This window comes from Archocentrus centrarchus, chromosome 18 (assembly GCF_007364275.1).
Source record: "Archocentrus centrarchus isolate MPI-CPG fArcCen1 chromosome 18, fArcCen1, whole genome shotgun sequence".
Taxonomy (NCBI): Eukaryota; Metazoa; Chordata; class Actinopteri; order Cichliformes; family Cichlidae; genus Archocentrus; species Archocentrus centrarchus.
Window position 1 is genome coordinate 23,387,730 of NC_044363.1, and position 17,012 is coordinate 23,404,741.

A 17,012-nucleotide genomic window follows, 5' to 3' on the forward strand; every position below is an offset into this window, starting at 1 on the left:
ATACTTCAGTAAACTTAACTTTTCTCTGTGTATTTAATGTGGGGTCCATACCTCCCGAGGAAGAGGAGGATATGATTTGTGGCATTTTGGCGTCCCCTGGTGGTCGCTGCTGCCACCGTGTTTCACAGATCACTCCCCTTCTCCTCCTCCTGCAGCTGCAGCCCCTGATAACAAGTTTCAGAGAGACACCAAAGATCTAAAAGTGGCAGCAAACCATCGGATCTCTGCGCCGCTGAAGTTTCGCTGCTGCGCCATTACAGAGCAATTAGAAACGAAACCTTTGTGAAAGCAGTCTCCTCTTCCCGCCGTGCACAGAACAATCCTGATGTTTAATAAAGCCCTGTGAGCGGCGGTGGCGCGTCAAAGCCTAACTAAACGTAAAATCCCGAAAGGGGGAGGAGAGTACCGAGAAGCGTAAAGCCTGGGTTATACTCCGCCGACAGCTGGAGACTGCCGGAAGAGTCTGTTATACTTCTTTTTAAGCCCACCGCCTTGGACAGATGCTTGGTCGGTGCGCTGTCATTAAAAAAAAAAATACGCGCGGACCGCTAACCGTTTGATGACGAAAGTAACGTCACAGGGATCCTGGCGGAGTCGCGGACGCGGAAAGTATAACCCCATCTTAAAGAGGGAGGAGAGACGGAAACCGCGCGCCTCTCTTAGGTTAAAGAGTCACACACATCGTCTTCTTCACTCCGGGAGTCCACTTTCCCACTACTTCCATTTGATTTAATTTCACTTCTCCTTCTGGGACACTTAGGAAACCTGGCAGAGAGGTGAGCTGCTGTTTTTGTGTGTGTTGTTCTGCCATCTTATTCCAGAGGTTTGTTTTTCTCGCTCTTTTTTTTTTTTTTTTTTCCCTCATGAGGCAGGAGGTGCTGCAGAGGAGGGTATTGTGGGATTTGCTTTAAGAAGCTGTTTCAAATTCTCACATAAAGACCGTATATGAGAAATTTGATTATAATTTAGTCCCGTCAAAAAAGCTCAAATGTAGCGGCAGCTAGCGGAAACAGTAAAACCATGTAGGCTCACAGATTCAGCGAGCGCGAGTGGAAAAAATAATTGCGTCCAGTCCTCGGCTCCTGCTAACACACGCCACACCCACTCTTATTTTCATGCGTTCTGGGTCTCAGGAAAAACCATCTGCAGCCCGCATGTGCAGGTGGCTGTAAAGATATTGTGTTGCCAGGCAGAGCACAGTTTGAATCACTCCTCTTGAATGCATGACTGACTGACTGAGGCTAAACATTAATGTTTTTGTTGTTGTCACTTTCTGTGCACCCTCCACCAATCCTGCTGGTTTCTATTACACCCACCCTCCCTTTTTCCTTTTTATGCTTTCAGTTTCCCATAGAAACCCTTGGATTGCATTGGGAAGTGTGGCTTTATTTTCCTCCCCACCCACAAAACTTTAAAGCCAGCTCTGCACCATGTCTGGTAAGTGACTCCAGGATAAGGATACTGGAAAAATGTCTAGATTTGTTTCACATTTATAGTAACTTTATTTTATTTTTGTTTAAAATCTAAGACGTGTGACACCCATTTAAAAACTTTGACACTTTTGTTCCATTGCAACATGTTTTGTGGCATGTGTGAAATGTTAGACTTTCTCACATTCGGACTTCCCCATCATTAGCTTGCCACTGAAATGCAGAAGCATGAATATTCAGCACCTTGTTCAGCCCACAGATCAGACTCCCGAAGGTGGGGGAGATTTTTAAAGACATTCCACGAATGCCATATATTTTTGGCCCAGCAGACTTCTCCTGCTGGGCCAAAAAAAGTGAAAGGTGCTACTGTTTGTGTGTGTGTGAGGGCAGCCTCGCTGCCACTACACTGGGTCCAGTTTTTCTGTGTTTCCTGTGAAGTAAAGAAAGGAATGTGGAAAGGGGTGGAGTAACAAAAGGCTTCTAACTTTGCACAGGGCTTTACTCCGCGCTCACACTTCCTTTTCTTTTTGGCTTTCATTAGAAGTGGCACAAGGGGTTGTTTTCCCTCTAACTGTAAATCCACAAGACTTTATTACATTCATCTGCCTTTGCCAGCACACTCATGACCAAGTGGGCTGGGAGTTAAAAAAAAGTTAAAAGTCCAGTGACCTTCAAAACAGTTCAGCTCATGTGCTTCAGGTGATTGTGAGGCATGAATAAAAACCAGTTTGACCAGTCTTGAGACAAATGTGAGACCAGCATCCAAAGATCCCTTACTGACATGCCACTGCATGTCATTGCAGGGGAGGTGTTTACATGTGTTTGTACCCTTTTTTAAAATGTTTTAATCCATTACAAGCATAATTGCTGTTGTTCACATCAAAAAGGACATGGGTAAAGAAAATAAAGAAAAGCCACTAACCACAGGAGAGCAGCTCATTATTTACCACAGAGAGAAACTCACAGACGTGGAGGGAAGTAACTTCATCAGATCTCGATCGTTCAATCTTATCTGAATTGCTCGTAGAAAATACTTCACATGCACTTTCATGACGGTCTGTGAGCAGGTGTGGAATCACATCATCAGGTGTTTAGGGCAGTGACTTTATGATGTATACTCACTGTGTAGTAAAATGAGACATAAAGTTCTGTAAAAACTGTTTCTCTAAGAGCAAAATTATCTTCTGGTTGTGTTTTTTTTTTTTTTTTTTTTTTGCTTTTAATAGGACAGTTCACGTGTCTCAAAACAAATAGAGATGGATAAATGGTAAAGTAATGAGGGGTGGGGGTGTCCCTTTTATAAGCTAGATGTGTTAACCCAAATCAGTTTTATGTTTACAATCATAATGAAAAAAGGAAAGAAAACACTCATATTTGAAAAGGTTTCAAATGCTGGTGGCTCCTGGTTCGATCCCAGGAGGAGACACACACACACATCCCTCTGGGGTGGCGCCCAGTGTATTGAGCAGCCACAAGTAGCTTTAAATCACCGTGGTAACCTGTGCCGAACACACAGCCTGGTTGTGAGCAGGTTGTGTTTTCAGAGTTTTGGTTTAAAATCAGCCGGAAGCGTCACGTTTTCACTGATCCTTTTATTTACAGCACGTACAGGTGCTGAAGGAGGGCGTGTGTTTTACATATGCAAGTTGTTCTGCTGGACCCGACTAACATCAGCAGCTCAAACCGTGCTTGGCGCTATCACTGGAATTTGCATGTATTTGGTTGGTGAAGGAGAAAATGTATAAAATGTTGTTCTACTTGATTCTGGCCTGCTGCTCAGTCTCTTTTTTTCTTTTTTGCATTTTTGGCCACAGCGGCTTTTATCGGTAGTGGAGAAAGACAGGAAATGGGGGAAAGATACAGGGGAAGACACACGGGCAAATTGGCGACGGGCTGGGACTCAAACCCACGCCGCCCACACTACGGCATACGTATGTGGTCGCCGGCTTCACCACTAAGCCACCCAGGCGACCCAAGCAGCTCAGTCTCTTTAACACTGCTAGAATCGCAGCCACTACAACACAGGACTCACTGAAGCGATTTCCACATCTCCTTTATCAGGTTCATTAGATGTGCCCAGTTTTAAGTTTAGGAGCTCTGATGTGCGGTTGTCATGTTAGAGGTAAACAGCACCATTTATTGCCATCGTTTTGTGTGAAAGAAGAGTCGCATGACACGTGAAACAGCCCTTTTTTTAAAGCCCGGCTGAACAGAGAAAGTTTATAACGACTGTCGTGATGCTGGGGTTTTAGGTTTTAGCTTTAGGTTTTGTCCTTCGTAGCAAAACCCCTCAGATCTACAAGAAACTGTAAGCGACCACTAAGGAGCATTAGATTTGCCAAAGTGTAGGAAGGGTTTGACCGAGTGTCTGGATCATATTCATTGGAAGTCACAAATAACGTTGTTCTGCCAACCTGAACAGTTGAAAGAGCTCGTATATGCATATGAGGTGTTGAAGTAGTTTGTTTTCTTCACAAGCCGTTGCTAAACAAAACTGGCGACAGGGATACAAAGGGGCCCTTTGACCTTGTAGCAGAGGTAATTTTGGACAGTAATACAATTTGGACATTTTGGATACCCATAACAGACCTGGGTGTGGTTGTGGTCTAGTCTCCTGAGATTTATTTTAAAACCATGCTAAAATGGATGTTTTTTTGGACAAAAGTCCTGTGGTTTGAATCTCTTATAAAACTGGCTGTTCTGTGGTGACAGTTTGTTGTCTTTCAGTAGCTGCAGCTGTCCTACCATAGTGAAAGTATCACTTCCTCTCCAGTTTCCCTGTTTTGTTTAGCTGATGCCTCCACTCTACCTCCCGAGCTACAGCCAGGAGGGAGAGCGGGTCACCCAGTAATTGGAAGTTTGGTGGTTCGATCCTTGGCTGCCAAAGTATCCTTGGGCAAGATACTAACCTTTCCAAGATGCTTTCTGATGCATCTATTTGAGTGAATGTTAGACAGAAAGCAATAGGGGTAAGAAAAAATTGCTGGTGTGAATGAGTGAATGTGGCATGTTGTATAAAGTGAGTGAGTGCTCAAGTAGAGGAGGAAAGCGCCATAAAAGAACCAGTTCATAAGTCCACTTTTATTTTGAAATTCAGCCTTTCAAGCAGGACAACATCAATTTGGATGGGGTTAAGATTGCTCAGGCTCACCCTGGGATCAATCATTGCTGTATTTATTTTCATTATGATGTGTTATTCTTATTTAAAAAAAAAAAAATAATAGTTTAAAAAAATAAATGTCAAAACTATTTAACAGTGTTTAGCCTTTTATTGGCAGAACGTATGATTATGACTGTGCTCCAGTGGAGTGTCTTATCTTTGCAGTTTATTTGATTATGGCGTTTTTCACATTCATAAAAGTAAGCCAGCCCCTGTTATCCATTGTTGGTGTGTCTTTTTGCATCTTGTTAAAGACACACCAGAAGTGTGACTGGCCTTGTGTAAAAATAATCTCACCTCTTTCACGGCCTCTTGCAGCGTTCTCCAGGAAAGCCACAGAGTAGGCTGACCTGGAGCTTAATTTAGAGACACGTGACCAGCAACAGTTGCTTTAACTCCGATACAAACCCTCTGAAAAAGACACATTTACACATCTCCCCCATCTTTACTGTCTGTTAATGAGGATTTTAATTAGGAATATGTGTAGTGTAGTTTGTTTTTGTCGTAAGAGTTTGGATCTGTTGAATTCCTGTCCCAAAAAACAAAAACAAAAACATTTCTGTTGAGTCATTATAATCTTGGAGGCTTTTTCAAAAGTTTTTTTTTTTCCCCATGAAAACATGACGAAAAGACTAAAAATTGGCCTCCACTGCATCATAGTTCCAGTTTTTCCAGTATAGGTAGTGGTGTTAGTGTCACCATAAATGGTTAATAAGCTCTGCCCTCCCCACTATGATAAAAAACCAGATGATTCACTCACACACACACACACACACACACACATTCACTCTCTCATGAGCAGAGAGCAGCTGCTGCTAGCGAAACACTCGGCGATCACTGCTCTTACCGTCCACCTGCTCTCTAACTGGAAGGTAAGAACTTGGAGACGACCACATGTGATTCTGATTCCTCAGATGAGAAATGAGACAGGAGCTTCATACTTTTTAAGACTCGTAAATTAGGATTTTTTTTTTTTTTTTTACACGCGTGTATATTTTACTATCATATATGCTCTGAGTTGATTTTATTAATTAGTTTTTTGTGCTTTAATCATACATTTTCCTGATCATTTCTTTTCCTACATACTTTTTTAAATTGTTTCACGGTTAAAAACTGAGCTCTACTTTCTCAAGTTTGAATGTCATAGTTTGTATGAACTCGGCATCCTCATGCATTCAAATTCAGTCAAATAAGCATATATCTGACCAAATGTTACTGTATTCCAGGTTACCCAGGCGCTCCCAACCAAGCACCCTACCCCATGTCCCAGCCCGGCGGAGCACCTTATCCAGGCCCTCCTGTATATGGAGACCCCAGTCAAGCCCCTCCACCAGGCTTCAACATGGGCTATGGAGGCCAGCCTCCTGTCATGTACCAGCCTGGATCCATGAGCCCAGCTCAAGGCCCTGAGTATGGCGGCCCTCCCGGGGGGATCTCCCCAGCTCCTGGCGTTCCGGGAGTTGCCGTTGGGGTCCCACCGGGGCTTGAGTACCTCACACAGGTAGGGCAGGGGTTCTAGGTTGAGCCAGTGCAGTCTGGTGATTTCTCAATGGATTTTAAGTGCAACACTTCTTTAACACAGGAGTGTGTTTGACTTTCTAACAATGACTGATGACTCATTAAATCCATCCAATTCTCATTGTATCAACCTAAAAAGCTGTGGGTGTGTACCAGTCTAGAGAAACACTGGTGTCACTGAATCTTTGGTAAAAGCAAAGGTCACCGTTAAAACTACAGAAGGGACAAGTAACAACATTTTCTTCTGTTATTGACTCACCATTTAAGTACTCAGATATCTCTTAGTTTATTGGACTGTTTCACAATCATTCATCTCATGTGATACTAAAGTCACGCCACACTTTTTTGTCCTTTAGAAAACAACGTGGGAGCTCAGTCCTGTTGACTTTTCGAACACACATTCAACATTGTTTCCTAAAAAAACAGAACTGCTTTGTGAAAACATGAAATCCTTCCTGTGTTTGCTTTTTTAAATACTTTAAATTGCTTGATTGGCTCTACAGGCAACAAAAAAAACCACAAGGTATTTTTGTTTAAATGTCAGAGCTCAGAGTCTGATGGTGCTAAGATACTCGGTTGCGCGAAAAATAAAAATGTATGTGGTGAGTTGCTTTGCATTACAATTGCCTGATGTGCACCTTTACTTGTTTTTTAGAAGGCAAAGACTTTCATGATGCAGAATGGACTTTTGTGGCACAGAGTTGGCTCACTTTCACTTTGCTTTCCCTCCTTTGGTTTTTAGATCGACCAGATCCTGATCCATCAGAAAGTCGAGCTCCTGGAAGGTGAGGCGTGTTCCTTGTTCAGCAAACATATTTAATCCTTCAGCAGCTCATAAGCAGCCTCTCAATGTAAATGAGAATGAGGAGAGAATAAAAGGATATCTGCCCTTGAAATTCTTTATTTATCTTTACTTTATTACTCACTATATTCCCTTCTTCTTCCAAACACACCCAGCAATCATCGGTTTTGAGACAAACAATGAGTATGAGATAAAGAACAGTATGGGTCAAAAGATCTTCAAGGCCAAAGAGAAGAACGACTGCTGCACCAGGAACTGCTGCGGCTCTCTGCGCAGCTTCGACATGAAAATCAAGGACAACACAGACAGGGAAGTCATCCGTCTCATCAGGCCTTTCCGCTGCGTCTCCTGCTGGTGTCCCTGTTGCCTGCAAGAGGTCTGTCTAGTCTAATATGACTTGGCTAATGTTGAAAGAGGTTAATGGGATCGTATAACATAGATTTACCACACCTAGACCAATATTGTTCTTATTCAATAGCTCTTTCAGTACCACAGCACTGAGCACTCACCCCTCATATCTTATTATTGTATTTTCTCTAGATGTGTCCGTGTTACTGTCAAAATTTATATGTATGTTAATATTTAGACATAGTGTCTGAAGAGGCTCTGCTAGAGGTTCATAGTTTCATTTTAAGCCATACCTAATCATTTTGTAGTTGATGTTTACTTTTAGATATAAATAAATCTTAAAAGAGGCAATGAAAATGAAAAATTTTAATATAATAATTAAAGGAGAGTTCTGTAGATTTTAATACAAACATGAACACTGTAGTTTATTTTGTGTCACTTAACTTGTGAGGGCATGTCTCCTGTTCAGGGTTATCTTCTAGTGCACCCCTGCAATGTTTGTTTAGTGCAGCTTGTATTTTTAGATGCATCTGTAGAAACTTGGTTGTGTTCCCCTGCCTGTTTAATGCCTGCTGGATCACCTCTGTGTCAAAATGGTGAAAACTGAAAGCAGTTGCCCTGCTGTTGTGCCTCAGATAAGCAAGCTACTTAGTAAGACATCAATAACAACTTTACAGGTTAGAGTGAACACACATGATCTCAGTTTTAAAAAAATGTATTCATTTTTAGTCCTGCTTTAGAGCTACTGCACAGCTGAGTGCACCGTAATATAGGTCAACGTACAGCTACTGTGCATTGCTTATGGGTGTGTCCTGTTACTTTTGTAGGGCACATTACAGTGAATGCAACTGACACGTGAAACTGTAAACAGCACTATGAATGAGTGGACAGTTTGGAGACAGCATTAGTCTTTTAACCAGAGATTTCCAGTGGGACTGGAAGAAAACGTTGGTGTTGTGTTTCCCTATTGAATTCCCATGCTCGTAGATGGCAGTTTAAAGTAATAAACAATTAACAATTATTTCATATTTAAAATGGAGAGGTGTATTAGTTCTTAGTTCATAATAACCTGCAGCCTCACAGTGTCAATGGCTCAAACTTTAGCCTTTCCTCTCTTTACCTTAAGTTACTGTTGCTGAGTGGTTGCTGCTGACTGGTGTTTCAGTGTCTTTGTGCGCCAGTCTGCTCAGGCAGGAGTTTGTGAAGACCATGAATAGCCCTTTGTCTGTCTAAACTATCTCCTAGACACCCTGATCCTCTGCCATCCGTCCACTGAGACCTTTTTCTTTTCGTCCCTCTGTAATCACATCGTTATCAGTTTTTCTACAGAGCATTCCCACTGGCCCGAACCCAAGCAGATATTCTCTCATACTGCAGTTCTCTGTTTACTGCCCAGACAGGAACCATGTGAGATGCATTTTCTTTGTTTAATGGTTTAACAATCAAGCAGTCAGGCTCACTTATCATTCCTGCTGTCCAGCGTGACACGCTGTGTAACTGCATGATGTTTTATTTATAGCTGTCAGTGTCCAGGGAAGAGGGCTGACTGGTAAACTCTGTGAAATGCTTTTCTAATTTTGTGCAGTGCCAGTATGTGTCTAACTAACTATGTGACCAACAGTTGGAGGTCCAGGCTCCACCAGGGACCACCATTGGGTACGTCAAACAGGACTGGCACCCTTTCCTGCCAAAATTTTCTATCCAGGGAGCAAACAAGGAGACACTCATGAGACTGGAGGGGCCCTGCTTTGCCTGCAACTGCTGTGGGGACGTCAACTTTGAGGTGAGCACAAAGGATTGTTGTTTGTGGGTGAAACTGATCACGCTCAGGAAATTTCATTCATTGGCCAAGAATGACTTATTACAAATCCACTCAGATATTCTAAACTGGACCACATTATGACGTCATGCATTTGAGCGTTACCAGCGGTCGCAAGGATGAAATGTGTATCCACTGAACGGTTGGCGAATGGTTACTGGAGGTCGCTAGCTGGTCCTAGTTGAAATTGGACCACAACTGCTCCACAAATCTCCTTGTAATTTGCTAGCAGGTTGCTGCAATTGTCCATAGTTTACATGGAGGGCTTCTCTGCAAACACTAGCCACTGGCCGAGTGGTAGTAAAATTTGAAAAAGTGTGACACAAACCAGAAATGGAAATTTTTTGCCTTTAGAGGAAAAGTTGTGCCTCAGTGCTGCAACAAACTGGGTTGGAGAATTCAGGACTGGTTGGCCAATGACCGTTCTCTAACCATTGATTTCCCAGTGACTGCCATCAACCTCCAGCAACCACTTTCCAACTGGTCAGGGAATGCACATTTTTCCCTGATGACCAGTAGTTGGTGGATGATTGTGGACCACAGTTTGGGCCCATGTGACTGGAGCCTTATTTGCTTGACCCTATAGCATCACCATGATTGTCACATCCAAAATGGCAGAAAAGTTTGTGTCACATATCTGTACAACATCAGCGCAAACACCACTTATGGTTTTTATAAGAGATTTTGAAAGTACTTATTTGCACATTCACGTGATAGAAGAGATTAAAAGTCATTGGTTTTTAAAGTTAAAATATTAAAACAACATGCATGATATAGAAATGTGTTGTATTTTATTGCTAAGTGTTTACAACATGTTGATTCTAACTGTTAATAATGGTATTAACTTACTAAAGTTACAGCTATTAAACAAATGTTAGAACTAATCTAAGTAACTGTATGGGCAGTAACTCATGGTTACTAATTGAAATTTGGTGTATTTTGGAGATCTCCCCAACCTTATGTGTGTATGTGTGAAAAGCTGGAGGTGGGGAGAGCAGCAGCAGAACCTTTGTACGGAACAGAGTGGGCATTATGTAAAGAGGAGCTAGGGTAGAGGTAGGTTGCAAAAATGGCTTGCAGAGGCAACTGTAGGCAGGCTAAAGGAGCTTAAATAGCCCTAAATCAAATTGGCCAGACTGATGACTGGGCTGGCAGATCATTTGATTTGCTGGGATTGCTGCAGAGCTTGATTTTGTGGTCTGTCTCCACAGTCGTGCTTGAGATTTTCTTTCTTACTCTGTTCATGTGTGTGACTTAACTTGCATGTAAACATATTCTCAGATTTGTCCAGTTGCTTTTCCAACTTAAGGGACATTCACAAAAACGAATTTTTCCCATTATTTTGACACAAAATTAATGAATCTTAGTGGTGCTGGTCATCAGATTTTTGTTACCTTTCTACAGAAACAGACTAGCTGTTTCTTTATGACTCTGGTTTATGTTTATTGCCTTCTAGGCTCATATTTCTCAACAAGAAAGCAAAAAGGGGCGCATATTTCCAGTCCAAATGGATATTTTTAAACAAATTGGCAGCAAGATAAAGAGTTTCCAGCTTTTGCAGAAAACTGGGGTTATGATGAGACTGGTATTACGAATTTGTGATGAATTTTTATTGGTATTCTTTTTGTTTTTCAGCTAAAGGACAAAGATAATGACAGGTCCATTGGTCGCATCAGCAAGCAGTGGAGCGGCCTTTTGAAAGAAGTCTTCACCGACACAGATAATTTTGGCATCCAGTTCCCGCTGGACTTGGACGTGAAGATGAAAGCTGTTCTCATGGGAGCCTGCTTCCTCATTGTAAGTCCCCCATCCATCCATCCATCCATCCATTCATTTATTTTCTTCCTCTTATCCAGGGATGACTTACGACAGGCAGCAGCCGAAGTAGAGAAACTTAGACCTCCCTCTCCTGCTCCTGCTCCTCTGGGGGAACACAAAGGCATTTCCGGGTCAACTGAGAGATAAAATATCTCCAGGGTGTTCTGGGTCTGCCCCAGGGGCCTCCTCCTGGTAATACATGCCCAGAACACCCCATTCAGGAGGCATCCTAGTTAGACGCCTAAACCACCTCAACTGGCTCCTTTCGATGTGGAGGGGTAGTGGCTCTACTCTGAGCCCCTCCTGGATGGCTGCATTCCTTACTGTATCTCTAAGGAAGAGGCCAGCCACCCTTTGGAGGAAGCTTATTTTCACTGCTTGTATCCACGATCTCACTCTTTCAGTCACTACACAAAGCTTGTGTCCATAGGTGAGGGCAGATACGTAGATCCACCAATAAATCAACAACTTCACTTTTACGCTCAGCTCTCTTTACCACAATAGACCAGTACAGCATCCGCATCACTGCAGCTGCAGCCCCAATCTATCAGTCAATCTCGTTACTTGTGAACAAGACCCTAAACTCGTCCACTTGGGACAGCAGCTCATCCCTGAGCCAGAGTGGACACGCCACCCTTTTCTGGCTGAGGACCATGGCCTGTCACTTGGAGGTGCTAATTCTCATACCCACTGCTTCACATTCAGTAAAGAACTGCCACCACCTGATGAAGCCAACAGCATCATCTGCAAAAAAGCAGAGATGAGATTCTGAGGCCACCAAGGCAAAAGCCTTCTGCTGCTTGGCTACGCCTAGAAATTCTGTCCATAAAAATTATGAACACCGGGAGGAGGCCCCGTGGTAGACCCAGGACACGCTGGAGAGATTGTGTATCTCGGCTGGCCTGGGAATGCCTTGGGGTCCCTCCGGATGGGCTGGAGGAGGTGGCTGGGGAGAGGGAAGCTTGGGCTTCTCTGCTTAGGCTTCTGCCCCCGCGACCCGGCCCCGGATAAGCGGAAGAAAATGGATGGATGGATGGAAAATTATGAACAGAATTGGTGACAAAGGGCAGCCCTGGTGGGTTCCAACACCCACAGGAAACAAGTCTGACTTATTATTGCTGGCAATGTGGACCAAAGTCTTGCTGCAGTCGTACAGAGACTGAATGGCCCGTAACAATGGGCCAGAGGCCCCATAATCTCGCAGCACCCCACAAGATGCCCTGAGGGACGTGGTCAAATGCCTTCTCCAAGTATATAAAACACATGTAGATGGGATGGGCAATCTTCCACGCACACTTGAATATCATTGAGAGGATAAAGCGCTGGTCTGTTGTTCCACGACCAGGATGAAAACCACATTGTTCCTGAGCACCTTGGCATAGACCTTCTCGGGGAGGCTAAGGAGTGTGATTTTTTTCCCCCTATAGTTGGAGCACACCCTCCAGTCTGCCTTCTTAAAAATGGAAACTACCACCCCAGTCTGCCAATCCAGAGGCACCACCCCAGATCTCCTCATGACATTGCAGAGGTGTTGACCAAGACAGCCCTACAATATCCAGAACCTTCAGGAACTGCTGGTACCTGTCAGCTGCCTGCAGAGTCCCACAAGCTAACCAAGCCTGATAGGACTCCTCCTTCAGCTTGATGGCTCCCTTCACCTCCAGTGTCCACCGTATGATTTGGGGATTACCTCCACAACAGGCACCAACCACTTTGCAGTGGTCCGAATGGCTCCATGCAGCCATTCAAACATGTCTTCAGCCTCCCTCAGAATACTCTCCCGAGTTCTTCTGGAGGTGGAAATTGAAGATCTCATGAACTGGGGCATCTGCCAGGTGTTACCAGCAAATCTGATAATACGATCACAAAATTGATCGACCTGCAACCTAGGGTGTCCTGGTGCTACGTGCACTTATAGACATCCTTATGCTCGAACACTGTGTTCATTATGGACAAACTGTGGTTTGCACAGAAGTCCAAAAACAGAAAGCCACTCGGGTTCAAATCAGGCAGGCCGTTCCTGCCTGTCATGCCCCTCCAGGTCTCATTGTTGTCACCCACGTGAGCTTTAAAGTCTCCCAGTAGGACAATGGAGTCACCAGATGGAGCATCCTAGAGCACCTCGCCCAGCAGCTCCAAGAAGGCTGGGTACTCTGAGTGGTCTTTAGGTGCATAAGCACAAATGACAGTCAGCAAGTGTTCCCTGGCCTGAAGGCGCAGGGAAGGAAATCTCTTGTCCTCTTTTTTAAAAAACCCCAACATACAGGCAGCAAGCTGAGGGGATAAAAGGATACCCAGTCTGCCACTTTTCACCAAAGGCAATTTCAGACTAGAGCAGTGTTCAGCCCCTCCCCAGAAGACTGGTTCCAGAGCCCAGGGCATGCATTGAGGTGAGCCTGACTATATCTAGCCAGTATTTCTTAACTCCATGCACTAGGTCAGTCTTCTTTCCTACCAGAGAGGTGACATTCCATGGCCGCTGCCCTTAGCTACTGCCTGACACACACTGGACCCACCTGTACAGCATCTCCTGTGGGTGGTGAGCCTACAGGAGGGCAGGCCCATGCCTCTTCTTTGGGCTCTGCCTAGCCAGGCCCGGCCACCAGGCACTCTTGCTCAAGCACCTTCACCAGACCTGATGGGGTCCTGGTAACCCTATCCCGGGCAGGGTAAAATGTTCCCTTAATCATCCTTTCATAAGGGTCAATCTGAATTGTCTGGCCCCTCACCCAGGACCAATTTGCCTTGGGAAGCAAAAGCCCCAGACAGTATAGCTCCTGAGACACACAAACCCCTTCACCACAATAAGGTGGCTATTTGTGGAGGGGTAGATAAACAACATTGATTTACATGTAATGTTGCTCATAATTATTTTATTTTACACTTTGTTGTTGCTTTACAGGATTTCATGTTCTTTGAGAAAGTCGGAGAGGCCAACCAGCGCAGCACTGTGTTTTCATAAGAAGAAAAAGGAAGGGGGAAAAACCAGAATGCAATGTCTCTGTCTCGTGTTACGCAACACCTCTAATTTTTTGTTTTTGTTAGTTTTTTGTTTTCAGACTTACAATCCATTTGTGTATACACAAAGCTCAGTGTAAACAAAGAAACACTTGATTAGATTTAAAATTTGAAATTTTGAGACTGAAATGGACTGTCAAGTTTTCAGTGTTTCTTAGATGCAATAGAATCCGTAAAATATTTCTTAGTGCATGAACAAACTTCTAGCTTAACACTTAATCCTACCAAAGATAGTTAAATTTAGAAACAAGTATGTACACACATCCTTTTGAATGTGCTTTTTGCTACACTGGCATCATATTTTTTTCATATAATCAGTCTGTCTTTTATTATTAGTAGTATTATTGTACTCCTGCCCATGCTTTATGAGTATATTGCAGTATATCTAGTGTAAGTGCAATACTGTTGTGGAAGTAGAAAATATATATAATTGCCTTTTTTTGTTTTTTCTTTCTTCTTCCATTATAAGAATTAAACGGTGGCAAAGTCAGTCTCAGTCCACTGCTTTGGTCTTGATGGATCATTTAAAAGATTGTACAGATATTTTTGGTCTGTACTGACATTAATCATTTATCATGTACAGACAGCTTTAGTTCAAAAGTTTATTTTTGTTTATTTCTTTTGGCTTATGCCCTGATTATTACAACTTATTACATTCATTTGAGCCTCCATTGTATTTAGCTTTAAAAAGCAAATGTTTGCATGCAAAACACTAAGATATGATTGTTGACATGGTAAGCCTTAAACCTGCCTCGGCTTCAGTTTCAGTGCCACTGTGAATATCTTAGCAGACTTTTGGCCCGAACCACTATTGGGCCTATGTGCCACTCCACAGAGCCACTTCCTTTTTAATCTTTTTGTCACTTATCAAAAGCCATATAGAAAACCTGGATGTTAGCCACAGTAAACCTGTTATGGTTATTTAGCTTAGGGTGGCAGCATGTGCAAATGTTAGCATGTAAACACACAAAAATACAATTGCTGACATGGTAATCAGTAAATCTGCTCAACATTATTGACATTGTCAATATAAATATTTTAGCTGCAGTTTGGGCTAAATGCTAACTATAGTGAGGAAGTGCATAACTTTAAATCTTTATCATTTAACTAGAGCCTTATGGGAGACCTTTAGCTACAGTAAACGTTTGGTTAGTATTTAGCCAACATAAGGAAGTGAGGTTGTAATAGCATATCCAAAGGTTAGCATGTAAACACGCTAACTTAGATGGTTGACCTGTCAAACATCTTAACTACTAAACAACCTGATGTTTACACTCCCACTGTGAAGGTTTTAGCCTTTAGCCCAAAGCGCTGCTGTGCCTGAGTACAGGCAGTAGCCTTATTATACTTTTGTCTATAGTCGAATGCCTTACAAAAAAACTCAACTTTGGCTCCAGTTACTCGCTGTCACTTGTATAGCAGAGTGCTGCCTGTACTGGTGTGAAGTTGTGAACTCACACATTATGGGTTTTACCAATGTGAACTCTGTTTCCTTTTCTCTCAGCCACTTGTGTCTTAAACCACAGTACATTTTGTAAAGCGGTTGCACAGACTTCAGTGCAAATGATCTCATGCTCCCTTGTGTAGTTTTTTCCCTTTGACACTGGTGCTACAGTTGAACCTCACCCTCCAGTTCCTTTCACATACCACTATTTTGAACCTGTGCCTGACTAATGATATATAGAGAGAATGCAGGTTAAAGATTCAAGTGAGGGAAGAAAAAGCAGAAGTTGAGGTTAGTGAGTGCTGATCTGGGCTCAGAATTGTTGGAAAACAACACCAGCAAAACTTTCACAAAACACTGTGTAGTTCCTTCCTTCCCTGGGAAGAGTTCCTGCAGTTACAGTGGCTGTCAGAGAGCGAGACCTGAATGTGAAGTGAAATTGTGTTCTTGTTTTCTTACTTGATTGGCTCTACAGTATTTTATATAGAAATGTTAATGTTTGCAAATGCAAACTGTCACAGTTCTGTGTTTAATAATCATTCTTGTTCTGGGCATGTCTCCTGTGATGCTTGGTTGCCACAAGTGCTCTCAAATCCAGCCAGCTATTGCTGTCATTAATCATATATAATATATATCCACTGTGGCCAGTAATCTATCCTTTAATATAGGATAAATAACCAAAGGATATACAGTTCATTGAGTTTACTGTTCCTCTGCATGCTTTTTGGATGTTATGTGCAGCTAGCAGGTGCTGCAACATTTTTTGTCTTTTATCAGATCTGTTTTGTGCCTGTTGTGATTGGACATTTTTACATGCATAAAACAATGTAGTTCACAAATAAACATGTCATGTTAAGCCATTATTGAAAGAATTGTTGTCCCTTGTTTTTCTGCCCAAGCAGCAATCATTCAGGAAAACCTGGGGAAATCCCTCTAAAGTCAGTCTAAATCTGGAACATCTGGTTACACTTGGAAAAAATTGTTTGGTTCGGTGGGAAATTACTCCCTCATGCTTTGGCTCGAAATGAGGCTAAAGTCCAGGTCCATTAAAATGCTGCCTCGACCATTGTTTTAAACTGCTGAATGGCATTTTCACTTCAGTCTGAACTTTATTGGTGTGAGCTTCATTTGTCCTAGCTGCTTATTAACAGAAACTATATCCATGCTCTGCTTCAGAAGCCAAAAAAAAAAAAAGTGGAAGAGAACCACTGTACCATAGTTAGATACCAAATCTTAGTGCTCCATCTCCTGGGCGCTGTTCATGCATAGTATTTAGGAACATGTCTGCACATGTCCACCCATGCCTCCATGCAAAAGTTCTATAGAAAGTAAACATGTGGTTCTTATTACAAAGTGTGCAGCTGGTCTTCATACATGTACTTAATATTTTACCTGCTATTGCTGTGCAAATATTTGCAACAGTTGTAGTGCATCAATGGACACATGGTCAACCTCCTTGGCTATACACACACACACACACACACACACACACACAATATATGACCCCAACACGCAGTAGGACAAGGGTCACAGCCCATTGCTGTCTCCCTTTATATCTCCAATATACTGAATGAATGTGTGTGACGTTTATTCTTTGTGACTGGTCATAAATGCTCGGTGAAAACACACAGCTCACCCTGTGTGTTTTCACAGAA

General features: G+C 42.8%; 1 protein-coding gene across 1 annotated transcript; it reads left to right on the plus strand.

Annotated features, from left to right (window-relative positions):
* The first annotated feature begins 218 nt into the window (after positions 1 to 218).
* LOC115797196 (phospholipid scramblase 2-like) lies at positions 219 to 16,229 on the plus strand. Its single transcript, XM_030753710.1, has 8 exons — positions 219 to 776; positions 1,345 to 1,437; positions 5,817 to 6,091; positions 6,851 to 6,893; positions 7,066 to 7,286; positions 8,880 to 9,041; positions 10,713 to 10,874; positions 13,798 to 16,229. Exons 2-8 carry the CDS (start codon positions 1,431 to 1,433, stop codon positions 13,855 to 13,857), a joined length of 930 nt encoding a protein of 309 aa, XP_030609570.1. The 5' UTR covers positions 219 to 776; positions 1,345 to 1,430; the 3' UTR covers positions 13,858 to 16,229.
* Positions 16,230 to 17,012: the final 783 nt, after the last annotated feature.

Coding starts and splice junctions, on each gene's coding strand:
- LOC115797196 (XM_030753710.1), top strand. Junction 6,092..6,850: donor GGCTTGAGTACCTCACACAG/GTAGGGCAGGGG, acceptor TTTGGTTTTTAG/ATCGACCAGATCCTGATCCA. Junction 10,875..13,797: donor TGGGAGCCTGCTTCCTCATT/GTAAGTCCCCCA, acceptor GTTGCTTTACAG/GATTTCATGTTCTTTGAGAA.